The sequence below is a fragment of the Pristiophorus japonicus genome, chromosome 2, assembly GCF_044704955.1.
Source record: "Pristiophorus japonicus isolate sPriJap1 chromosome 2, sPriJap1.hap1, whole genome shotgun sequence".
NCBI lineage: Eukaryota > Metazoa > Chordata > Chondrichthyes > Pristiophoridae > Pristiophorus > Pristiophorus japonicus.
The window spans coordinates 369,185,797-369,212,292 of record NC_091978.1 but is presented as its reverse complement, the minus strand read 5'-3'; the positions used below and the strand labels follow the sequence as shown (position 1 = coordinate 369,212,292).

General features: G+C 48.6%; 1 protein-coding gene across 1 annotated transcript in view; it reads left to right on the top strand.

The window, feature by feature from the left end:
• Window positions 1-26,188, top strand: part of LOC139231919 (probable E3 ubiquitin-protein ligase HERC4) — an 86,237-nt gene extending 60,049 nt beyond the window's left edge. Inside the window, exons 21-27 of the mRNA XM_070862541.1 lie at window positions 3,522-3,662; window positions 5,097-5,263; window positions 7,041-7,107; window positions 12,971-13,056; window positions 19,948-20,131; window positions 21,699-21,798; window positions 24,660-26,188. Coding sequence (XP_070718642.1) covers window positions 3,522-3,662; window positions 5,097-5,263; window positions 7,041-7,107; window positions 12,971-13,056; window positions 19,948-20,131; window positions 21,699-21,798; window positions 24,660-24,874 — 960 coding nt within the window. The 3' untranslated portion in view covers window positions 24,875-26,188. The remainder of the gene's footprint in view (window positions 1-3,521; window positions 3,663-5,096; window positions 5,264-7,040; window positions 7,108-12,970; window positions 13,057-19,947; window positions 20,132-21,698; window positions 21,799-24,659) is intronic.
• Window positions 26,189-26,496: the final 308 nt, after the last annotated feature.

Below are 26,496 nucleotides of genomic sequence, written 5' to 3'. Positions count from 1 at the left end.
CATGCACACCTTACAATCTTTCTCCATTTAAATAATAACTTGCTCTTTGATTTTTTTTCTGCCAAATTCATAACCTCACACTTTCCAATATTATACTCCATCTGCCAAATTTTTGCCCACTCCCTTAGCCTGTCTATGTCCTTTTGCAGATTTTTTGTGTATCCTCACACATTGCTTTTCTTCCCATCTTTGTAGCGTCAGCAAACTTGGCTACGTTACACTCAGTCCCTTCTTCCAAGTCGTTAATATAGATTGTAAATAGTTGGGGTCCCAGCACTGATCCCTGCGGCACCCCACTAGTTACTCATTATCTCATTGGCTGCCGCGTTTCCCATGTTACAACAGAGACTACACATCAAAAGTACTTAATTGGCTGTAAACGCCTTTGGGACATCCTGAGGTCACGAAAGGTGCTACAGAAATGCAAGTTACAGATTAAATGCAATAGGTGCCTTTTTACCCCCTCTCCTTCCCACGGCACCTTCCCGTGCAAGTGCAGGAGATGCAACTCCTGTCGTTTTACCTCCTCCCTTCCCGTCCAGGGCCCCAAGCACTCCTTCCAGGTGAAACAGCGATTTACTTGTACTTGTTGCAATGTAGTATACTGTATTCGCTGCTCACGATGTGGTCCCCTCTACATTGGGGAAACCAAACGCAGATTGCGTGACCGCTTTGCGAAACACCTCCGTTCAGTCCGTAAGTGTGACCCTGAGCTTCCGGTCGCCTGCCACTTTTATTCTCTGCCCCATTCGCACTCTGACCTCTCCGTCCACCTCTGGCCTCCTGCACTGTTCCAACGAAGCTCAACGTAAGCTCGAGGAACAGCACCTCATCTTTCGATTGGGCACTTTACAGCCTTCTGGACTCAACATCGAGGTCAACAATTTCAGACCGTTACCTCTGCCCCCATTTTGTCAGATGGCAGCTGTTGATGTTTCTGCCGTTTCCATTTCCACCTCGTCCAGACCCACCTTTTGTTCCTTTACTTGTCCCATTACCGTTCCTTTTGCCTCACACCACCATCCCTTTTGTCATTCAATCTCTCCTGCCTCCCACCCTTTTGTTCTTTGCTCCCCTCCCCCACTTTCCCTGCCCCTGCACTTGCTTAAAACCCTGTACCATCTCAAACTTATTCCAGTTCTGATGAACGCCCATCGACCCAAAACGTTAACTCTGTTTCTCTCCCCACAGATGCTGCCTGACCCGCTGAGTGTTTCCAGCATTTGCTGTTTTTATTTCAGACTTCCAGCATCTGTGCTGTTTTGCTTTTATAATAGAAATGCAAGTTCTTTCATCTTTCTTTGTCTTATTCAAGACAGCCTTGTTTGACAGAAAACATACATTTACCAAGAATGAGCCACCAGTCTAGAATGTTCAGAACTTGTCAAAATGAGCTTCCCAGATCAGGGAAAGCATACAGGGCAGTTAGAACATAAGAACATACGAATCTCTTGAAACACCTTCTTACTATTTGATGTCAAAGCCCTGGTGTCCACCAAAATACACACTTGTGTTCTTCTTACCAATATGTGTAGATTTAATTAGCTGTAGCTTGGTGGGTAGCACACTCGCCTCTGGGTCAGAAGGTTGTGGGTTCAAATCCCACTCCAGGGACTTGAGTACAGAAATCTAGGCTGACAGTCCAATGCAGTGCTGAGGGAGTGCCGCACTGTCGGAGGGGCAGTGCTGAGGGGAGTGCTGCACTGTCGGAGAGGCAATGCTGAGGGAGTGCTACACTGTCGGAGGGACAGTACTGAGGGGGCGCCGCACTGTTGGAGGGGCAGTACTGAGGGAGCGCTGTACTGAGGGAGCGCCGCACTGTCGGAGGAGCAATACTGAGGGAGTGCTGCACTGTCGGAGGGGCAATGCTGAGGAAGTGCTGCACTGTCGGAGGGGCAGTAGTGAGGGAGCATTGCGCTGTCGGAGGGGCAATGCTGAGGGATTGCTGCACTGTCGTAGGGGCAGCCCTGGGGGAGCGCCGCACTGGAGGAGGTGCCGTCTTTAGGATGAGAAGTTAAACTGATGTTAGCCCCATCTGCTCTTTCAGGTGGACGTAAAAGATCTCATGGCACCCACCCGAACACAGACCTTTCTCCTTTGTTCTCCACACCCTCACCCTCACCCCCACCCACCCACCCGACACTTGTCCTTGACTCAGTTCTTGCTTATAAACTGTTTAACTTCTTCCACTTCTGATGAAAGGCCATCGACCAGAAACATTATCTCTGTTTCTTGCTCCGTAGATGCTGCCTGACCTGCTGAGTGTTTTACAGTATTTTCTGTTTTTATTATGTAGAATCTTGTTGGGTTAAAAGTTCCAACTTTGTAAAGTACACAATGTGTCAAACGCATTGACAATGGTGAACATTTTTCTGCCTCACTTTAATATATTTCCTCCAGTTGACATTCTAATGAGATGCTATTATCTTACAACCATCTGCTGTTGAGAAAGCCTTATTTGTGCCTTTCCTACCTCTAACACACTTCCTGACTATTGCAACGCTCTCCTGGCCGGCCTCCTATCTTCCACCCTCCATAAACATTTGACATCATCCAAAACCCTGCTGCCCATGTCCTACCTCGCCCCGAGTCCCACTCACCCATCACCCCTGTGCTCACTGCCCCGTGTCCTAACTCGCACCAAGTCCCACTCACCCATCACCCCCTGTGCTCACTGCCCCGTGTCCTAACTCGCACCGAGTCCCGCTCACCCATCACCCACTGTGCTCACTGCCCCGTGTCCTAACTCGCACCGAGTCCCGCTCACCCATCACCCCCTGTGCCCCGTGTCCTAACTCACATCGAGTCCCGTGCACCCATCACCCTCTGTGCCCGGTGAACTACAGTGACTCCTGGTCCGGCAACACCTCGATTTTAAAATTCTCATCCTTGTTTTCAAACCTCGCCATGGCCTCGCCCCTCCCTATCTCTGGAACCTCCTCCACTCCCTACACCCCTCCCTATCTCTGTAACCTCCTCCAGCCCCTACACCCCTCCCTATCTCTGGAACCTCCTCCAGCCCCTACACCTCTCCCTATCTCTGGAACCTCCTCCAGCCCCTACACCCCTCCCTATTTCTGTAACCTCCTCCAGCCCCACAACCCTCCAAAATTTCGGCACTCTTCCAATTCTGGCTTCTTGAGCATCCCTGATTATAATCGCTCAACCCTGATTATAATCGCAGTGCCTTCAGCTGCCTGGGCCCCAAGCTCTGGAACTCCCTGCCTAAATCTCTCCACCTCTACCTCTCTCTCCTCCTTTAATATGCTCCTTAAAACCTATCTCTTTGGCAAAGCTTTTGGTCACCTGGCCTAATATCTCCTTATAAGGCTCGATGTCACAAATTTTGTTTGATAATCGCTCCCGTGAAGTATCTTGGGATGTTTTACCACATTAAAGATGCTATATAAATGCAAGTTGTTGTTGTAGAGGGTTAAGAAGAGGGAAAATCGGAGGGTACAAATCAGAGGAAATAAAAGTACAGATTTCTAATTCTGGTCTCTTTGTTTCCATTATTTCAGGTGAAGTTTGTGGGTGAATCAGGTATTGATGAAGGCGGTGTGTCACAGGAATTCTTCTCTATCATTACCAAGGAACTGTGTACGCTACCAAAGGCATTCAAGCTATATGAAGAATCCAGGCTTGTTTGGTTTCCCGAATGGGTACGTGAATCTTAGACTCTTGGCACCTCCGACACTGCAGCACTCCCTCAGTGCTGCACTGAAGTGTCGGCCTGATGTTTGTGCTCAAGTCTCTGGAGTGGGACCATGAACCCACGACCTTCGGACTCGGAGACGGGAGTGCTGACACCTGAGTCACGAAGTCATAAGTTTTGTTCGTGTAAAGCCTTTAAGTTGCAGAGTTAATATTCACAGCGGTGCACTTACTGCAGTACTGTCAGCCGTGGCTCAGTGGGTAGCAATGTTGCCTTGAGTCACAAGGTTGTGGGTTCAAACCCCACTCCAGGTACTTGAGCACAAAAATCTAGGCTGACAGTCCTGGTGCAGGACTGAGGGAGCGCCGCACTGTCGGAGATGCTGTCTTTCAGCTGAGACGTTAAATCAAGACCCTGTCTGCTCTCTCAGGTGGATGTAAAAGATCCCATGACACTATTTTGAAGAAGAGCAGGGGAGTTATCCCCGGTGTCATTGGGCCAATATTTATCCCTCAATCAACATCACTAAAACAGATTATCTGGGTCATTATCACATTGCTGTTTGTTGGGGCTTGCTGTGTGCAAATTGGCTGCCGCGTTTCCCACATTAGAACAGTGACCACACTTTTTGGCTGTAAAGTGCTTTGAGACGTCTGGTGGTCGTGAAGGGTGCTATATAAATGCAAGTCTTTCTTTTCTTTTCTGATGTTAACGCCCTTTAACTTGTAATAATGAGACTCAACGTCATGAGTGGTGAGAATGTGGAACTTGCGGCCACAGGGAGTGATTTAGACGAACAGCATCGATGCATTTAAGGGGAAGCTAGATATGAACATGAGGGAGAAAGGAATCGAAGGATATGGTGACCGGGTGAGATGAAGTAAATAGCGTGGGAGGAAGCTCGTGTGGAACATGAACACTGGCAAGGTCTGTTTCTGGGTCATTCAATAGCACCAAGTTTACTTAAACTCCTATTCCCTGGAATATACAAGGTTAAGGGCTGATTTGATTGGGGTTTTTTGGATCCTGAAAGGCATTGGTAGGGTAGATGGATATAGGCCTTGTCCGTTGGTGGATGGAGTCTAGAACAAGAGGACATCACCTTAACATCAGAGCCAGGCCATTGAGGAGCAAAGCTGGGAAACACTTCACACACAGGGTGGGAGAAGTGTAGAACTCTCTCCCACACAAAGCAGTAGGGGTTAGCTCAATGAATCATTTAAATCTGAGACTGAGAGCTTTTTGCTTGCCAAGGGTAAAAGGAGATGGAGCTGAGGCGAGCGGATGGAGTTAAGATACAGATCAGCCACGATCCCATTGAATGACGGAACAGGCTCGAGGGGCTGAATGGCCTTCTCCTGTCCCCATGTAATTCAGTTGTATCAAGTTGCGTTAAGACTTTGCATAGCAGCAATTATGGTGTTGGTTTTTCCCTACACAGGAGCCAGAAATCGCTGACCTATTCCGCCTGGTGGGGATTCTCTGTTGGCTCGCTCTATACCATGGCCTCGTGGCAGACTTCCACTTCCCATTGGCCCTGTACAAAAAACTGCTGCGTGTCCGGCCAACCCTGGATGACCTGAAGGAACTCTCACCGACAGTAGGGCAGTGAGTCAAACTTCTGTTATTCACTTCTGTCAAAGGCCGGTTGAGAGCCACCACGTGGAAACTTGAGAGAGAGAGACTGCAGAATACTGCGGTACAGCGGGACCTGGGGGTCCTTGTGCATGAAACACAAACAGTTAGTATGCAGGTACAGCAAGTAATCAGGAAGGCAAATGGAATGTTGGCCTTTATTGCAAGGGGGATGGAGTATAAAAGCAGAGAAATCCTGCTACAACTGTACAGGGTATTGGTGAGGCCACACCTGGAGTACTGCGTACAGTTTTGGTCTCTGTATTTAAGGAAGGATATACTTGCACTGGAGGCAGTTCAGAGAAGGTTCACTAAGTTGATTCCTGAGATGATGAGGAAAGGTTGAGCAGGTTGGGCCGGTACTCATTGGACAGGCAGGAAAGTGGAGCTGAGGCCAAGATCAGATCAGCCACAATTTTATTGAATGGTGGAGCAGGCTCGAGTGGTCAAATGGCCGACTCCTGCTCCTATTCCTGATGAAGGAGCACAGACGGAGGCCGTACGGCCCATCGTCCCTGTGTCAGCTCTTTAGCAGAGCTATCCAATGAGTCCCCAAAGCTCGGAAATATTTCCCTTCAAGTATTTGGGCTTGTCCCCTAACTGTTTGACAGGATGTTGCCGAGAATAGCAGCGTAGACTGTTCGCAACCTTGGTGTCATATTTACCCCCGAGATGTGCTTCCGACCACAGAGCACGAAGACTGTGTATTTCCACCTCCATAACATCGCCCGACCCTACCCCTGCCTCAGCTCATCCGTTGCTGAAACCCTCATCCATGCCTTTGTTACCTTTAGATGTGACTATTCCAACGCTCTCCTGGCTGGCCTCCCATCTTCCACCCTCCGTAAACTTGTGGTCATCGAAAACTCGGCTGCCCCGTGTCCTAACTCGCACCAAGTCCCACTCACCCATCATCCCGTGTGCTCGCTGCCCCGTGTCCTAACTCGCACCGAGTCCCGCTCACCCATCACCCCCCCGTGCTCGCTGACCCTACATTGGCTCCCGATTAACCAACGCCTCGATTTAAAAATTATCATCTTTGTTTTCAAATCCCTCCATGGCCTCGCCCCTCCCTATCTCTGTAATTTCTTCCAGGCCCACAGCTTGTAAAAATGTCTGCGCTCCTCTAATTCTTCCCTCCTAAGCATCCCTGATTATAATCACTCCACCATCGGTGGCCGTGCCTTCTGTTGCCTGGGCCCCAAGCTCTGGAACTCCCTCCCTAAACCTCTCCAAATCTCTACCTTTCTCTCCTCCTTTAAGACGCTCCTTAAAACCTACCTCTCTGACCAAGCTTTTGGTCACCTGCCCTAATTTTTCCATATGTGACTCAGTGTCAAATTTTGTTTGACAATCGCTCCTGTGAAGCGCCTCAGGATGTTTTACTACGTTAAAGGCGCTATATAAATGCAAGTTGTTGTTGAATTGAAAACACAAACGGCAGGCAACACTGTTGTGTGAAGTGTTGCGCTGGGAGGCAGATTCCTGCGTTTTGTCCGTCCTTATCGTAGGAAGCAAGCAAGACAGAAGTGATTTAGGCACTGAGCCGACAGAGAAATGTAAATGGCTCCTGTTTTCAACGTAGATCAGGTCTTGTAGCAAACTAGGCAGAGACCCACCTCTCCGTTTAAAGAAATCGTTTGCTAGCCATCTGTAGCACAGTGCTTCAGTCACATATAAACGTACTTGCTTTCTTTGACAATCGTTAGTCAGCCGATGTTCATTAACTTGCTTCTCTCTTTGCCTGCAGAAATCTCCAGGAGCTTCTCAATTATGAGAATGATGATATCGAAGACGTATTCTGCCAGGATTTCACAGTAGGTCGCTCTTGCTCTTTTCCTCTCTCACTGATTTGTCTCCTCCCCTCTCTGGGATTATTAATCCTGCTGAGGTACAGGCGCACAAACTCTAGCTGATCTTCACTGGCATGATATGGGTTCGACTGAGACAGCTGAGCATCTAACTTGTCTAAACCCATCAGAATTTTAAACGTTTCTATGAGATCCCCTCTCATTCTTCTGAACTCCAATGAATACAAGCCCAGTTGATCCAGTCTTTCTTGATATGTCAGTCCCGAATCAGTCTGGTGAACCTTCGCTGCACTTCCTCAATAGCAAGAATGTCCTTCCTCAAGTTAGGAGACCAAAACTATACACAATACTCCAGGTGTGGCCCCACCAAGGCCCTGTACAACTGTAGCAACACCTCCCTGCCCCTGTACTCAAATCCCCTCGCTATGATGGCCAACATGCCATTTGCTTTCTTAACCGCCTGCTGTACCTGCATGCCAACCTTCAATGACTGATGTACCATGACACCCAGGTCTCGTTGCACCTCCCCTTTTCCTAATCTGTCACCATTCAGATAATAGTCTGTCTCTCTGTTTTTACCACCAAAGTGGATAACCTCACATTTATCCACATTATACTTCATCTGCCATGCATTTGCCCACTCACCTAACATATCCAAGTCACTCTGCAGCCTCATAGCATCCTCCTCGCAGCTCACACTGCCACCCAACTTAGTGTCATCCACAAATTTGGAGATACTACATTTAATCCCCTCGTCTAAATCATTAATGTACAATGTAAACAGCTGGGGCCCCAGCACAGAACCTTGTGGTACCCCACTAGTCACTGCCTGCCATTCTGAAAAGTACTCATTTACTCCTATGCTTTGCTTCCTGTCTGACAACCAGTTCTCAATCCACGTCAGCACACTACCCCCAATCCCATGTGCTTTAACTTTGCACATTAATCTCTTGTGTGGGACCTTGTCAAAAGCCTTCTGAAAGTCCAAATACACCACATCAACTGGTTCTCCCTTGTCCACTCTACTGGAAACATGCTCAAAAAATTCCAGAAGATTTGTCAAGCATGATTTTCCTTTCACAAATCCATGCTGACTTGGACCTATCATGTCACCTCTTTCCAAATGCGCTGCTATGACATCCTTAATAATTGATTCCATCATTTTACCCACTACCGATGTCAGGCTGACCGGTCTATAATTCCCTGTTTTCTCTCTCCCTCCTTTTTTAAAAAGTGGGGTTACATTGGCTACCCTCCACTCCATAGGAACTGATCCAGAGTCTATGGAATGTTGAAAAATGACTGTCAATGCATCCGCTATTTCCAAGGCCACCTCCTTAAGTACTCTGGGATGCAGTCCATCAGGCCCTGGGGATTTATCGGCCTTCAATTCCATCAATTTCCCCAACACAATTTCCCGACTAATAAGGACTTCCCTCAGTTCCTCCTTCTTACTAGACCCTCTGACCCCTTTTATATCCGGAAGGTTGTTTGTGTCCTCCTTAATGAATACCGAACCAAAGTACTTGTTCAATTGGTCTGCCATTTCTTTGTTCCCTGTTATGACTTCCCCTGATTCTGATTGCAGCGGACCTACGTTTGTCTTTACTAACCTTTTTCTCTTTACATATCTATAGAAACATTTGCAGTCCGTCTTAATGTTCCCTGCAAGCTTCCTCTCGTACTCTATTTTCCCTGCCCTAATCAAACCCTTTGTCCTCCTCTGCTGAGTTCTAAATTTCTCCCAGTCCCCGGGTTCACTGCTATTTCTGGCCAATTTGTATGCCACTTCCTTGGCTTTAATACTATCCCTGATTTCCCTTAATAGCCACGGTTGAGCCACCTTCCCTTTTTTATTTTTACGCCAGACAGGAATGTACAATTGTTGTAGTTCATCCATGCGGTCTCTAAATGTCTGCCATTGGCCATCCACAGTCAACCCCTTAAGTATCATTCGCCAATCTATCCTAGCCAATTCACGCCTTATACCTTCAAAGTTACACTTCTTTAAGTTCTGGACCATGGTCTATGAATTAACTGTTTCATTCTCCATCCTAATGTAGAATTCCACCATATTATGGTCACTCTTTCCCAAGGGTCCTCGCACAATGAGATTGCTAATTAATCCTCTCTCATTACACAACACTCAGTCTAAGATGGCCTCCCCCCTAGTTGGTTCCTCAACATATTGGTCTAGAAAACCATCCCTTATGCACTCCAGGAAATCCTCCTCCACTGTATTGTTTCCAGTTTGGTTAGCCCAATCTATATGCATATTAAAGTCACCCATGATAACTGCTGCACCTTTATTGCATGCACCCCTAATTTCCTGTTTGATGCCCTACCCAACATCACTACTACTGTTTGGAGGTCTGTACACAACTCCCACTAACTTTTTTTGCCCTTTGGTGTTCTGCAGCTCTACCCATATAGATTCCATATCATCCAAGCTAATGTCCTTCCTAACTATTGCATAATCTCCTCTTTAACCAGCAATGCTACCCCACCTCCTTTTCCTTTTATTCTATCCTTCCTGAATGTTGAATACCCATGGATGTTGAGTTCTCAGCCCTGATCATCCTGGAGCCACGTCTCTGTAATCCCAATCACATCATATCTGTTAACATCTATTTGCACAGTTAATTCATCCACCTTATTATGGATACTCCTTGCATGAAGACACAAAGCCTTCAGGCTAGTTTTTTTAACACCCTTTGTCCTTTTAGAATTATGATGTAGTGTGGCCCTTTTTATTTCTTGCCTTTGTTTACTCAGCCTTCCACTATTGCTTTTTACCTTTCTACCATCTGTTTCTGACTCCATATTACTTTGCCCTATCTCGCTGCATAGGTTCCCATTCCCCTGCCATATTAGTTTAAACACTCCCGAACTACATTAACAAATGTTACCCCCAGGACATCAGTTCCAGTCCTGCCCAAGTGCAGACTGTCCCTTTTGTACAGGTCCCACTTTCCCCAGAACTGGTTCCAATGGCCCAGGAATTTGAATCCCTCCCTCTTGCACCACTGCTCAAGCCATGTATTTATTCTAACTATCCTGCTCCCACTACTCTGATTAGCATGTGGCACTGGTAGCAATCCAGAGATTACTACCTTTGAGGTCCTACTTTTTAATTTAACTCCCAGCTCCCTAAATTCAGCTTGTAGGACCTCTTCCCGCTTCTTACCTATATCGTTGGTACCTACATGTCCCACGACAACTGGCTTTTCGCCCTCCCTCTCCAGAATGCTCTGCAGCCGCTCCGAGACATCCTTGACCCTTGCACCAAGGAGGCAACATACCATCCTGGAGTCTCGGTTGCGGCCGCAGAAACTCCTATCTATTCCCCTTACAATAGAGTCCCCTATCACTATAGCTCTCCCACTCTTTTTCCCACCCTTCTGTGCAACAGAGCCACCCACAGTGCCATGGACCTGGCTGCTGGTGCCTTCCCCTGGTAAGTCATCTCCCCCAACAGTATCCAAAACGGTATATCTGTTTTGGAGGGAGATGACCGCAGGGGACTCCTGCACTACCTTCCTGCTCTTGCCTTGTCTCTTGGTCATCCATTCACTATCTGTCCTAACCCTTACCTGCGGTGTGACCAACTCACTAAATGTGCTATCCACAACATTCTCAGCATCGCGCATGCTCCAGAGTGAGTCCATCCACAGCTCCAGCGCCACTGGAAGCGTCCCTGACTTCCCACATAGCACAGGAGGAGCACGACACGGGTCCGAGCTCTCCTGCCATGACTTAAACCTTAAATTAATTTACTTACTAAAATTTACTTAAACACCAAACAGCTACTTAGTAGTTCGCTGCCAATTAAACCAATCTAAAAGTCAGTCTAAAAGAGAGTTATACTTACCAGTCGAACAGCCAACCACTTACCAGCTTGGCTGTGACATCACCTCTCGATTTCGCACCCCTCTATCTTTGTCTGCAACTGGTTGGGCTGGTCTCTGGGCCTCCGTCTCCTACTCTCGCACTCCTTATCAGCTGCTCTAGTGTCAGCACTGGTAGGAAAAACAAGACAAAACAACACCTGCCACTCCCGCTTGCCCAAACTCACTCACTTACCAAACTCACAAATGCCACTCTATGCTGTTGCACTCCGTGCTCTACATGAGCTGCCTCTTTTTAAACTATATCTAGGTCAGATGACTCACTACTGGTCAGTCGTTTGCAGAACTGGTTTTAACTAACTGCTAATTGCCTCCTACTGGAGAGTTACCTTGTTTTTCTCTGCCTAAACCTGAAAGATCCCAACTATTTAACTTTTCCCCTTTAAATTAAACTGCTACTTACTTAGAAGCGTCTGGCAATTGCCACTAACAATTTACTCCAGCCTCCAAATGGTTTAAAGAGAATAACCCTTAAAACGCACCCACTTACCAAACTCACAAATGCCACTCTATGCTGCTGCACTCCGTGCTCTGCACGAGCTGCCTCTATTTAATGTCCTTCAAGGCAATCAGCCACTCCTATCCATTAGACCTACACGTGACTCCTACGATATGGTTGATACTTAGCAACGTCTGAAGAGGCCCAGTGAGCCGTTCAGTTGCTGGGGATGGCCAATAAATGGGACCCACATCCCGAGAACAGATAGGGCTGGATTAACGCCTCAGTTAGTGGCCAGAGGGGGGCGTTAATGTGAGTGTAAGAGGTTACTGACCGGGAGCACAGCGTTTAGCGCCCCGACCGAAAAGTCATTCGAGGCTCACCGGGAGTACAAACCAGTAGCGCACGGCCGCTGATGATCGCTCCGAGCCTGACGTCTGTCCTGGTGCAATGCCCACGCTTGTGCCCCAGTCGGTAAATTCGGTGCGGCTGCCTCATTGAGCGCCCACCAATAACACCATCTGGAGAAACAGTCACTGCAGGCTTGCAGAGTCGTTAACTGGCGGCTACTTAAAGGGATGAGGAAGCACTTCCCTGGGAGGTCACAGTCAGTGCAACGTTTACACACAGCACGGTGCGTGAGCCTCCCAGTTTGCAGCGGCAGACAGACATAACAGCGCGGGGGGAAAACAAGTGAGTTTGAAAACTTTAATGGGTGCATTACTACACCGTGCCTTTAAGACTCGGCTTTTCCCGGGATCTGATTCGGAGTTCCGTGCATGCGCAATGGGCCCGCAAAATGTACCGACCAAACTTTCGTTATTGCACCCCCCCTCACCAAGCTCTGGTGTGCAATGGCTGATTTATCGCCCCTGTCAGCTCTTCGATGGATTCTGCCAAATTTCTGGGCGGAGTGCGTAAATTTTCTCAAGGCGTTAAAATTACCGCCCCACCTCGGTTCCTGCCCCAACTGAGGCGCGGCCCAATTTTCCCCCCTTTATTTCTTAGTGGGGAGCCAAGCTCAAAGGGAGTTTGGGTTTGGTCAATCAGGACCACAATGTTGTAGCCCAGTCTCAGACCCACGCTCCCTGTGAAAGTGTCTCCTGGCTGGGGGGTGCGGGATTATGACATTTAATGCATTTCCATCAAAATCCTCTCTCCTCCAGAGTTTCACGTAAATGGGGATAATTTTGTCTTTGGGCAATAGTGTAAGATGGGTGATACCGATTCAGCTGCCCCTTAGACCTCTCTCTCCATTTACATTCCCAACAGATTGACAGAGATGTATAAAGGGCAGCTCACTCAACATCACCCGTCTAACACGCTCACACAGAGTCACACATTACGCCCAATGAATCAATGCCTCTGCTACAATGGGAGCCCGAGAATTATGATGCAAACCTATTAAATGTGCGAATGATTGAATCGCTTGCTGTCGATTGGGCTTGTCTCCCTCTTGCCCACAACAGAATAAATTCTATTTCCGACTTTTCATTTGCTTCCTTTGGATGGTCTCTTTCAGGTCGGGAGGGAAATGGACGACGGATCAATAGTTGAACACGAACTTATTCCGAATGGTAAAAACATTCCTGTACAAAAACATAACAGGTAACTCCTCCCTTTACTTGCATTCAACGTTCCCTCCAATTGTATTCCGGGTGCATGGCCCCTTTATGGGGCTTTGCGGCCTATTCAGATCTCCGCGCGTGTTGGTGTTCACAGAGGCTTGGGGTGTCTCAGTACAGGAAACACAGAGAGTTAGCATGCAGGTACAGCAAGCAATTAGGAAGGCAAACGGCATGTGGGCCTTTATTGCTCGAGGGTTGGAGTACAAGAGTAAGGAAGTCTTGCTGAAATTGTACAGGGCCTTGGTGAGACCACACCTGGAGTACTGCGCACAGTTTTGGTCTCCTAAGCTAAGGAAGGATCTACTTGCCTTTGAGGCGGTGCAACAAAGGTTCACTAGATTGATCCCTGGGATGAGAGGATTGTCCTATAAGGAGAGATTGGCCTAGAAATCCCGGCCTCCACGGGTCTGTACGGAGTGTGTACGGACCCAGGAAGGCATTGCACAATGCGCATGAGCTGAAAACCGGCTTTCCCGATTTGTCACACTCCAGCTTGACAGATCCTCCACATCTCAGCAACCAGGACATTCGCACAGGAAAGATTGTGGGATTTATCCATCTCTTGCCCAGCAAATGTCCCGAAAACTCTTGCATCTGAACAAAGCAGGCGCATAGCCTACTGTTACAGGTGTAAGAGTTTTAAAACACACAAAAACATAATAAAATAAAATTTTAAAAACACATGTTATTGGTTAAAAACCCTGCCCACTAAGGTAAGTTTATTTTAAACCATATTTAAAAAAGCTTTTTAAAAAATAGGAAAAATATATATTTTTGAATAAAACATTAAGAACTTTAAATTAATCTTAAATATGTTGTGTATTTTTCCTAATTTTTATTAGTGTTTTGGTGTTTGGGGGCTGTTCCTCAATCATAATAATCAGAACTTCTACTTACTGAGTTCCCTTATTATGAATGAGAAAATATTGAACCTTGATTGGCTGCCCAGAGCCATGTGACTCCAGCTCCAGCCCTACGCATGTCCCGACATGCACGTGCTGCGACGCACAGTCAGTGGCCTCAGGACTGGGAACTCGCGTGGGAAGACCTCAACCGGGATTTCTAGGCCATTGAGTAGCGTGGGCCGATACTCTCTGGAGTTTAGAAGAATGAGAGGTGATCTCATTGAAACATACAAGATTCTGAGGGGGATTGACAGGGTAGATGCTGAGAGGCTGTTTCCCCAGGAAGGAGAGTCTAGAACCAGGGGGCACAGTCTCAGGATAAGGGGTCGGCCATTTAAAACTGAGCTAAGGAGAAATTTCTTCACTCAGACGGTGGTGAATCTTTGGAATTCTCCATCCCAGAGGGCTGTGATGCTCAGTCGTTGAGTATATTCAGGGCGGAGATCGATAGATTTTTTGACTCTAGGGGAATCGAGGGATATTGGCATCGGGCGGGAAAGGGGAGTTGAGGTGAATGATCAGCCATGATCTTACTGAATGGCGGAGCAGGCTTGAGGGGCCGAATGGCCGATGCCTGCTCCTAATTCTTATGTTTTTATGTCCATGTGCAGTTTTTCCATTGAAAAGCCGTTGAGAGATGTGCGTGGAACCTCTAAACTGTTGCATGGCCGTGATTGCATTTATATAGCACCTTTCAGAACCTCAGGATGTCCCAAAGCACTTCACAGATAATGAAGTATTTTTGTAGTGCAGTCACCAACTAATAGAAAAAATTATTCACAGAAAATGAAAAATGTCCACCATTGTTTCTTAACACCCTTTGATCTTTTTCTGGGTTTTGCTCACATCAGATTCACATTTAGGGTTCAGCAGACTGATTCCCGGGATGGCAGCACTGACATATGAAGAAAGACTGGATCGACTAGGCTTATATTCACTGGAATTTAGAAGGATGACGGGGATCTCATGAAGCATATAAAATTCTGACGGGATTGGACAGGTTAGATGCAGGAAGAATGTTCCTGATGTTGGGGAAGTCCAGAACCAGGGGTCACAGTCCAAGGATAAGGGGTAAGCCATTTAGGACCGAGAAACTTCTTCACTCAGAGAATTGTGAACCTGTGGAATTCTCTACCACAGAAAGTTGTTGAGGCCAGTTCGTTAGATATATTCAAAAGGGAGTTAGATGTGGCCCTTATGGCTAAAGGGATCAAGGGGTATGGAGAGAAAGCAGGAGTGGGGTACTTCATGATCTTATTGAGTGGTGGTGCAGGCTCGAAGGGCCGAATGGCCTACTCCTGCACCTATTTTCTATGTTTCTATGTTTCTATGTTTAATTCCTGGAGATCTCTAGGCCCCTTGGGGAAGAGTGACCATAATATGGTCATTAGGATGGAGAAGGAAACAGTTAATTCAGAAACCATGGTCCAGAACTTAAAGAAGGGTAACTTTGAAGGTATGAGGCGTGAATTGGCTAGGATAGATTGGCGAATGATACTTAAGGGATTTACAGTGGATGGGCAATGGCAGACATTTAGGGACCTCATGGATGAACTACAACAATTGTACATCCCTTTCTGGCGTAAAAATAAAAAAGGGAAGGTGGCTCAACCGTGGCTATCAAGGGAAATCAGGGATAGTATTAAAGCCAAGGAAGTGGCATACAAATTGACCAGATATAGCAGCGAACCCGGGGACTGGGAGAAATTTAGAACTCAGCAGAGGAGGACAAAGGGTTTGATTAGGGCAGGGAAAATAGAGGAAGAGAGGAAGCTTGTAGGAACAATAAAATGGACTGCAAAAGTTTCTATAGATATGTAAAGAGAAAAAGGTTAGTAAAGACAAACGTAGGTCCCCTGCAGTCAGAATCAGGGGAAGTCATAACGGGGAACAAAGAAATGGCAGACCAATTGAACAAGTACTTTGATTCGGTATTCACTAAGGAGGACACAAACAACCTTCCGGATATAAAAGGGATCAGAGGGTCTAGAAAGAAGGAGGAACTGAGGAAAGTCCTTATTAGTCGGGAAATTGTGTTGGGGAAATTGATGGGATTGAAGGGCGATAAATCCCCAGGGCCTGATGGTCTGCATCCCAGAGTACTTAAGGAGGTGGCCTTGGAAATAGCGGATGCATTGACAGTCATTTTCCAACATTCCATAGACTCTGGATTAGTTCCTATGGAGTGGAGGGTAGCCAATGTAACCCCACTTTTTAAAAAAGGAGGGAGAGGGAAACCAGGGAATTATAGACCGGTCAGCCTGACATCGGTAGTGGGTAAAATGATGGAATCAATTATTAAGGGTGTCATAGCAGCGCATTTGGAAAGAGGTGACAGGATAGGTCCAAGTCAGCATGGATAGTGAAAGGTAAATCATGCTTGACAAATCTTCTGGAATTTAGCGTGGACAAGGGAGAACCAGTTGATGTGGTATATTTGGACTTTCAGAAGGCTTTTGACAAGGTCCCACACAAGAGATTAATGTGCAAAGTTAAAGCACATGGGATTGGGGGTAGTGTGCTGATGTAGATTGAGAACTGGTTGGCAGACAGGAAGCAAAGAGTAGGAGTAAATGGGTACTTTTCAGAATGGCAGGCAGTGACTAGTGGGGTACCGCAAGGTTCTGTGCTGGGGTCCCAGCTGTTTACATTGTACATTAATGATTTAGACGAGGGGATTAAATGTAGTATCTCCAAATTTGCGGATGACACTAAGTTGGGTGGCAGTGTGAGCTGCGAGGAGGATGCTATGAGGCTGCAGAGTGACTTGGATAGGTTAGGTGAGTGGGCAAATGCATAGCAGGTGAAGTATAATATGGATAAATGTGAGGTTATCCACTTTGGTGGTAAAAACAGAGAGACAGACTATTATCTGAATGGTGACAGATTAGGAAAAGGGGAGGTGCAATGAGACCTGGGTGTCATGGTACATCAGTCATTGAAGGTTGGCATGCAGGTACAGCAGGCGGTTAAGAAAGCAAATGGCATGTTGGCCGTCATAGCGAGGGGATTTGAGTACAGGGGCAGGGAGGTGTTACTACAGTTGTACAGGGCCTTGGTGAGGCCACACCTGGAGTATTGTGTACAGTTTTGGTCTCCTAACCTGAGGAAGGACATTCTTGCTATTGAGGGAGTGCAGCGAAGGTTCACTAGACTGATTCCCGGGATGGCGGGACTGACATATCAAGAAAGACTGGATCAACTGGGCTTGTATTCATTGGAGTTCAGAAGAATGAGAGGGGATCTCATAGAAACATTTAAAATTCTGACGGGTTTAGACAGGTTAGATGCAGAAAGAATGTTCCCAATGTTGGGGAAGTCCAGAACCAGGGGTCACAGTCTAAGGATAAGGGGTAAGCCATTTAGGACCGAGATGAGGAGAAACTTCTTCACCCAGAGAGTGGTGAACCTGTGGAATTCTCTACCACAGAAAGTTGTTGAGGCCAATTCACTAAATATATTCAAAAAGGAGTTAGATGTAGTCCTTACTACTAGGGGGATCAAGGGGTATGGCGAGAAAGCAGGAATGGGGTACTGAAGTTGCATGTTCAACCATAAACTTATTGAATGGTGGTACAGGCTCGAAGGGCCGAATGGCCTACTCCTGCACCTATTTTCTATTGTTTCTATGTTTCTAATCCTGGAGGGTTGACACTTGCGGTCTGCTGGGATCCTCTTTGTTAAAGGCAATGGTAACGGTATTAAGGGATACAGAGCCAAGGCGGGTAGATAGAATTAGGATTCAGATCAGCCATGGTCTAATTGAATGGTGTAACAGGAAACAGGCACGAGAGGCTGACTGGCCTCCTCCTGCTCCTGTGCAACATCTTCAGTATTTGCACAACTTGTCTATTAGGAAATGTAAATACCAGCAGCAAAATCCCATTCCAGTATTTGGAAACAGCTCAAATACCAGAAACACACCATTGATAAATTAAATGGAATACGTACTGTCGTTTTATAGTTGTGTGCCCTGCCTAATACATTTTAAATTTCAAGGTGTGCTGTGTCAGCCAATGATTTGGAGGCGGGGCGGGATTTATGGCAGGACTCACGGCAAGCAGTTCATTTTACAGCAAACAGAGTTATTTACTCAGCAACCAGCAAACAGAATCTATTTACTCAGCAAACAGCAAATAGAATCTATTTACTCAGCAAACAGCAAACAGAATCTCCTTACTCAGCAAACAGCAAACAGAGTTTATTTAAACAGTCTCTACGAACTACAGCAAACAGAGCTCATGACCCAAACTGCAGCAAAGCCTCCCGATAATAGCAGGATTATTTCTCCAGCAACATGCAGTGAGTGGTGCATAGTTACACACTGCAAAATAATGGCCCGGATTTTTCCCACCAGTTCCGGGTTTCCGCGTGCGATACGCATGCACGAAACCCCGGAACTTATCAAGTTTCTGCTTGACGGATCGCATGCATCCGCAGAAATGGACATTCGCTGACGTAGAGTGGAGCGATTTACCCAACTACTGCCCAGCGAATACCCACCAAACCCGCAGGCATAGGGCCTTCTTTTTTTTACAGCGTAAGGGTTTAAATAAATGTTAAAATATATATATTTAATGATTTAAACATTCCCTTACCTTAAAAATTAGTTGCGGTTATTTTTGCCCCATTTAAAAATGTAGATTTGTTTTCCAAAAAATTCAATTTTTTTCTACAAGTTTAATTAATTTTCAAGCTGAGATGATTTATTTTTATTTAAGTGCAGTGTAAGTATATTTTTGGGAGGATTCCTATTATGCTCTTGGGGATTCCACTAGCATAATGGGAATGAATGTAGAACTTAACAATGTACACTCCCACTCCCGAGACTTGAAAACAAAATCTAGGCTGACACTCCAGTGCTGTGTTGAGGGAGTGCTGCGCTGTTGGAGGTGCTGTCTTTATACTAAAATAGTTGTAGAGCTGTTGAAGTGTGTGTGGCTTAGCCAGTCACGTGATTGGTTGGGCCGGCCCATGTGATCCCAGGGATGCTCGCGACCCGCCTGCAACCCCCGTGGGCCTTTACGCAGGCGCACGACTGCAAGCTCAGGAACGCGAGAGCCCGAAGGGCCGGAGGCACCAGGTAGGTGAGGAGTTCTCTGCTGCTTGGAGGCGTTGGCCCGCGGGAAACCGCCGTTGCTATTTCCAGCCCAACGTGTGTAAGAATCAATCCCAGTCACTGTCAGCAGTGATCGACGGGGCAATTACCCAATCATCTCCATTTTGGCTGGCACGTGTCCTGCCACTACATGAGGCCATTAAATTTACCTGGTGTAATGTATTTGCTTCATTGGTCCTTTGCTTAAGCATTTGTTGCAACACATTGCTATTAAGAACTAGTTGGTTTATTAACAAAGGTTAAACAATCACACTACACATTACCAGTTCATCCACCAGGCTCACAACTGCATACCTCATCGTGGATCCCCCGAATCCAACTGGCTGGGGTTTTATTGAGTCTTATGAACATCATGTGACTGGCTAAGCCACTCACAACGCAACAGCTCTACAATCCTGTGGGCATACTCACAGGTGCGTACATTACACCTGTTTTTTGTTGTTCTCAGGCTTGTTTCTGGGCCTGATATTTTACCTCGAGTCACATCATCTACAGCACAGAAACAGACCATTGGGCCCAACCGTTCCGTGCCGGTGTCCACACCAGCCCCCTCCCACCCCTCTCCATCTCACCCCATCACCATATCCTTCTATTCCTTTCTCCCCAATGTGTTTATCCAGCTTCCCCTTAAATGCATCGATACTATTCGCCTCAACCCCTCCCTGTGACAGCGAGTTCCACACTCGCTCTGGGTGAAGAGGTTTCTCCTGAATTCCCCGTTGGATTTATCAGTGACGATCTTATATTGATGCCCCTAGTGTTTGGACCACCCCCACACAACCTATCGATGGGTTCCCATGACAATGTCCACTCTACTCAATGCCCTGTTTGCGTTTCTCTGTTGCAGACGGCAGTTTGTCGATGCCTACGTGGACTACGTGTTTAACACCTCGGTGCAGAAACATTTCAAGGCCTTTTCGGAAGGGTTTCGCTGGGCTGTCCCGTTGCCAGTAGTCGATGTGTTCCTGCCCGTCGAGCTGATGGCCGTCATCCACGGAAACACCAAATACGACTGGCAGCTGCTGGAGGAAGTAAGCCGCTGTCGCTCCGGTCACCGGCCGCCTCACGTCAGTGCGATCTCCGCGGCATAACTAACACCGCCTATTTCCTCCTCCGTAACATCGCCCGTCTCCGCCCCTGCCTCAGCTCATCCGCTGCTGAAACCCTCATCCATGGCTTTGTTACCTCCAGACTTGACTATTTCAACGCACTCCTGGCTGGCCTCCCACATTCTACCCTACATAAGCTAGAGGTGATCCAAAACTCAGCTGCCCCGTGTCCTAACTCGCAACAAGTCCCACTCACCCATCACCCCTGTGCTCACTGCCCCATGTCCTAACTCGCATCAAGTCCCGTTCACCTATCACCCACTGTGCTCACTGACCTACATTGGCTCCCGGTTAAGCAACGCCTCGATTTCAAAATTCTCATCTTTATTTTCAAAGTACTCCATGGGCCTCGCCCCCTCCCTATCTCTGTAATCTCCTCCAGCCCCACAACCCCCGAGATGCCTGTGCTCCTCTAATTCTGCCCTCTTGAGCATCGCTGATTATAATCGTTCAACCATCGGTGGCCGTGCCTTCTGTTGCCTGGGCCCCAAGCTCTGGGACTCCCTGCCTAAACCTCTCTGCCTCTCTACCTCTCTTTCCTCCTTCAAGATGCTCCTTAAAACCTACCTCTTCTGCGCTAATTTCTACTTTTGCGGCTCGGTGTCAAATTTTTATCTCCTTGGGCATTAAAGGCGCTATATAAATACAAGTTGTTGTTGTTGATTGGCGCAACAAGCAACAACGGGTTCGATTTTAACTCGCTGGAAACCGACTTTAACAATGGGGGAGCTCGCTGAGATCTCTGCGGTCCACCAATACTGGCGTCGTGCGCAACCCGCAATTTTCATCGCTCCGTCATTGGCGGCCGTGCCTTCAGCTGCTAAGGGCCTGAATTCTAGAATTCCCTCCCTAAACCTTTACGCCTCTCTCTCCTCTAATGCAATGCTTAAAACCTACCTCTCTGACCAGCTTTTGGTCACCTGCCCTAATATTCCTTATGTGGCTTGGTGTCAGATCTTAGCTCCTGTGAAACACCTGGGGATGCTTCCCTACGTTAAAGATCTTAGTTGTTGTTGTAGTTGTTGACACCTCATACGGCATCAAGGTCTCTTCGGCAGGATTCCAAACCCGCGACTTCTCCCACCGAGAAGGACAAGGGCAGCAGGTGCATGGGAACACCACCACCTCCACGTTCCCCTCCCAGTCACACACCATCCTGACTTGGAAATATATCGACCGTTCCTTCATCGTCGCTGGGTCAAAATCCTGGAACTCCCTCCCTAACAGCACTGTGGGAGCACCTTCACCACACGGACTGCAGCGGTTCAAGAAGGCGGCTCACCACCACCTTCTCAAGGGGCAATTAGGGATGGGCAATAAATGCCGGCCTTGCCAGCGACGCCCACATCCCTTGAACGAATAAAAAAGAAACCTCCAGACACATTTTCTTTCAGCGAATAACGGTGCTTTAGAAACAATTTTATGAAAACGTGTTTTGTGTAGAGCGACCCTTCCATTAATGCCTGCTCTTGTCCGCACTCTCTGACAGCACACAAAGTACCAAGGGTACACCAAGGCTGACCAAAACATCGTCACTTTCTGGGAGATGTTCCACGAGCTGACCGAGGACGAGAAGAAGCATTTTCTTGGTGAGTGGTCAGGCTGTGACACCGAGTTACACAGGCCCCGGGGGGGGGAGGGGGTGGGGGAGGTCGGGGGGGTAGGGCGGGGGGGGGTGGGAGTGGGGAGCAGGCGGGGGGGGGGGCAGGGCGGGGGGGGAGGCGGGGGGGGGGAGTGGGGGGCAGGGCGGGGGGGGGAGTGGGGGGCAGGCGGGGGGGGGGCAGGGCGGGGGGGGTGGGGGTGGGGGAGGTCAGGGGGCAGGTGGGGGTGGGGGGTGGGGGTGGGGGAGGTTTAGCGGCCGCGAAAGTTTCTCATAGGAACTGCCGTCATTGATTTTAGTAGCCAGCCAGATTGCAGGTTGTAGTCGGGATTCTGGCTTTGGAAGAGGGTCAGTGAGGGAGGGGTCAGTGAGGGAGGGGGTCAGTGAGGAGGGGGTCAGTGAGGAGGGGGTCAGTGAGGGAGAGGTTAGTGAGGGAGGGGTCAGTGAGGGAGGGGTCAGTGAGGGAGGGGGTCAGTGAGGAGGGAGTCAGTGAGGAGGGGGTCAGTGAGGGAGAGGTCAGTGAGGGAGGGGTCAGTGAGGGAGGGGGTCAGTGAGGAGGGAGTCAGTGAGGAGGGGGTCAGTGAGGGAGAGGTTAGTGAGGGAGGGGTCGGTGAGGGAGGGGTCAGTGAGGGAGGGGGTCAGTGAGGGAGGGGGTCAGTGAGGAGGGGGTCAGTGAGGGAGAGGTTAGTGAGGGAGGGGTCAGTGAGGGAGGGGTCAGTGAGGGAGGGGTGAGTGAGGGAGGGGCGAGTGATGGAGGGGTCAGTGAGAGAGGGGGTCAGTGAGGGAGAGGGTAGGTGATTGAGGAGATAGGTGATTGAGTGGGGAGGTTAGACCTCAGGAGGGTGTCAGTGAGGGAGGGGTCAGTGAGGGAGGAGTAGGTGAGGGAGGGGTCAGTGAGGGAGGGGGTCAGTGAGGGTGGGGTCGATGAGGGTGGGGTTAGGTGATGGGGGAGTGGTCATACATTAGGAGGGGGCCGGTCAGATCACGGGTTGGGGGCGGGGGGGAGGGGGTTACAGGGTAAGCTTGCTGGGCCTGGAGGTAATACTCCTGATCCTCCTGACCCACAGGCAGTGCTGTGAAGGTATTTACCTGATGGGTAATTGATCCCTACACCAACATCTGGTCATTATCACACTGCTGTTTGTGGGAGCTTGCTGTGCGCAAATGTGGCCGCTGCGTTTCCCACATTACAACAATGACTGCACTTCATAAAGTACTTCGTCGGTTGTGAAGCACGTTGGGACATCCTGAGGTGGTGAAAGGGGCTATATAAATGCTACTTTCAATTTTCCCCCACTGTGAGCATCGACCATCCTCCCCACCTCTCACAGCATCTCCGCTCTCACTGCCTCCCTCACCAAGATCGTTTCCCTTCTCCCATCCCTGCACCGTAACTCCTCGTCCTCAGTGAGTTCAATCAGTAACTAAACTCCTTTCTGTTCCTGAGTTCCCGTTCCACTCATCCTCACGTAATCTCGGCCCTCTCACATGACCTACACGTTTGGCCAGCCCTCCGACCTCGCCATCTCTTGTGGTGACTTCCCATCAAAGGCCTCAATCACTGATAAAACCATCTCTGACTGATCACTCCCTTGTTTCCCATAACAACCACATCCGACCTTCCTCGAACCCCCTTTCCTTCAATTGTAGGGCGGGAGGAGGTTACAGAGATGGGGAGGCGGGAGAGACCAGGGAGGGGCTTCAAAACAAGGATGAGAATTTAAAAATGGAAGCTTTGCCAGACCGGGAGCCAATGAGGGTCAGCGAGCACAGGCAGTGATGGGTGAGCGGGACTTGGTGCGAGTTAGGACATGGGGCAGCGAGCACAGGGGGTGATGGGTGAGCGGGACTTGGTGCGAATTAGGACACGGGGCAGTGAGCACAGGGGGTGATGAGTGAGCGGGACTCGGTGAGGGTTAGGACACGGGGCAGTGAGCTCAGGGGGTGATGGGTGAGCGGGACTTGGTGCGAGTTAGGACATGGGGCAGCGAACACAGGGGGTGATGGGTGAGCGGGACTGGGTGCAAGTTAGGACACGGGGCAGCGAGCACAGGGGGTGATGGGTGAGCGGGACTTGGTGCGCATTAGGACATGGAGCAGCGAGCACAGGGGGTGATGGGTGAGCGGGACTCGGTGCGAGTTAGGACATGGGACAGTGAGCACAGGGGGTGATGGGTGAGCGGGACTCGATGCAAATTAGGACACGGAGCAGCGAGCACAGGGGGTGATGGGTGAGCGGGACTTGGTGAGGGTTAGGACACGGGGCAGTGAGCACAAGGGGTGATGGGTGAGCGGGACTTGCTGAGGGTTAGGACATGGGGCAGCAGAGTTTTGGATTAGCACAAGTTTACGGAGGGTGGAAGATGGGAGGCCGGCCAGGAGAGCGTTGGAATAGTCAAGCCTAGAGGTAACAAAGGCACGGATGAGGGTCTATGGGGAAACTGGATAACCACACGAGGGAGAAAAGAATGTGCTGATAGGGTGAGATAAAGTCGGGTCATTGAGTATATTTAAGGCGGAGATAGACAGATTCTTTTACTATAGGGGAGTCGGGAGTTATGGGGAATGGGCACGAAAGTAGAGCTGAGTCCATGATCGGATCAGCCATGATCGTATTGAATGGCGGAGCAGGCTCGAGGGGCCGTATGGCCTACTCCTGCTCCTATTTCTTATGTTCTATGATGGGAGGAGGCTGGTGTGGAGCATAAACACCGGCATGGAGCAGTTGGGCCGAATGGCCTGTTTCTGTGCCGTATAATTCTATGTTTGCGGGTCACACAGTATTTTGGACAATTGCGTGTGACTCTCCCATTATTGGAGTGCTAACCTCTGCCTGTTTATGGTCACTAGCCTTCCTGACAGGATGTGAGCGGGTTCCGGTCGGGGGCATGGGGAGCCTCAGCATCACCATCCGTCGTGAGATGTGGGAGGATCCCGACCTCTACTTCCCAGTGGCCCACACTTGTAACTGGACCCTGGACCTGCCCCAGTACAGCAGCGGCGAGATTCTGAGAGAGAGGTTCCTTCGGGCAATCGGATGCTGCAAAGGCTTCGGCATTGCCTAATGGCGTAATTCAGGAGCCGCTCCTTTACTCTATCTCCATCGTCCGACGTGTAGCTGTAGATGCTGAGAGCGTGTTCCCCCTCGTGGGGGGGTCTAGAACTAGGGGGGGCAATGTTTCAGAATGAGGAGCCGCCCATTTAAAACTGGAAGAATTTCTTCTCTCAGACGGTGGTGAATCTTTGGAATTCTCTCCCCCGGAGAGCTGTGGAGGCTGGGTCATTGAATGTATTTAAGGTGGAGATAGACAGATTTTTGAACAATAAGGGAGTCAATGATTATGGGGAGTGGGCGGGGAAGTGGAGATGAGGCCAAGATCAGATCAGCCATGATCTTATTGAATGGCGGAACAGGCTCGAGGGGCAAATGGCCGACTCCTGCTCCTATTTCTTATATTCTTGTGTAACATTGTCCTTATTGGTACTTAATATACAGGAGACACATCTATCTGTGTTTGCACAGGGCTGCTGAACCTCTTCCCAGCACCTCTTTCAGTTAACTGGCCACCAATGTATTCATATTTGTGAGGTGGTATTAATGGTTGGCCAGCGTTTAAGCTGATGAATATAAGGATGATAATAGCATAAGATCTGAAGCTACAACAACTCATGTGCTGCCGTAATGCTCCGTATTTAAGACACGTTTATGTGCGTGTTATTTCTGCAGTGAATTCTAGTGTGTGTGAGTTTTTAAAAATTAATTCCTGGGACGTGGGCATTTATTGCCCATCCCTAATTGCCCCTTGAGAAGGTGGTGGTGAGCCGCCTTCTTGAACCGCTGCAGTCCGTGTGGTGAAGGTGCTCCCACAGTGCTGTTCGGGAGGGAGTTCCAGGATTTTGACCCAGCGACGATGAAGGAACGGCCGATATATTTCCAAGTCAGGATGATGTGTGACTCGGAGGGGAACGTGGAGGTGGTGGTGTTCCCATGCGCCTGCTGCCCTTGTCCTTCTAGGTGGTAGAGGTCGCGGGTTTGGGAGGTGCTGCCGAAGAAGCCTTGGCGAGTTGCTGCAGTGCATCTTGTAGATGGTGCACACTGCAGCCACGGTGCGCCGGTGGTGGAGGGAGTGAGTGTTGAAGGTGGTGGATGGGGGGCCGATCAAAGCGGATGCTTTGTCCTGGATGGTGTCAAGCGTCTTGAGCGTTGTTTAACACTATATTGTGCGTCGGATAGAATGACGGAATATGGACTGTATTTTCAGGCACATCAACACCCAGTGCTTATATTGCCTTTACTTTGTGTGTGATAAGATTTAAAAAACAAGGGCTGTTTTTAAAGACATCAACCGTGCCTACTTGAAGTTAATTATAAACTCATTCCCAGTATTGGTAAATTTTTACTTAATTTGTATTGTATTTATCAAATAAAATAAATTAAAAAGTCTGTTTTTTTTAAGTTCAACGTGCAGTTAATGGCAATTGATCATCTTCAGCGGTGATGTCAGGAAACACTTCTTCACACATAGGATGGTGGGAATCTGGAACTCTCCCCCATAAAGGTGTTGATGCCGGGGGGAGTCAATTGAACATTTCACCTGAGACTGATGGATTTGTGTTGGGTAAGGGATTTAAGGGCAAGGGAGCCAAGGCAAGGCAGGTACAGCAAGTGACCAAGAAGGCCAATGGA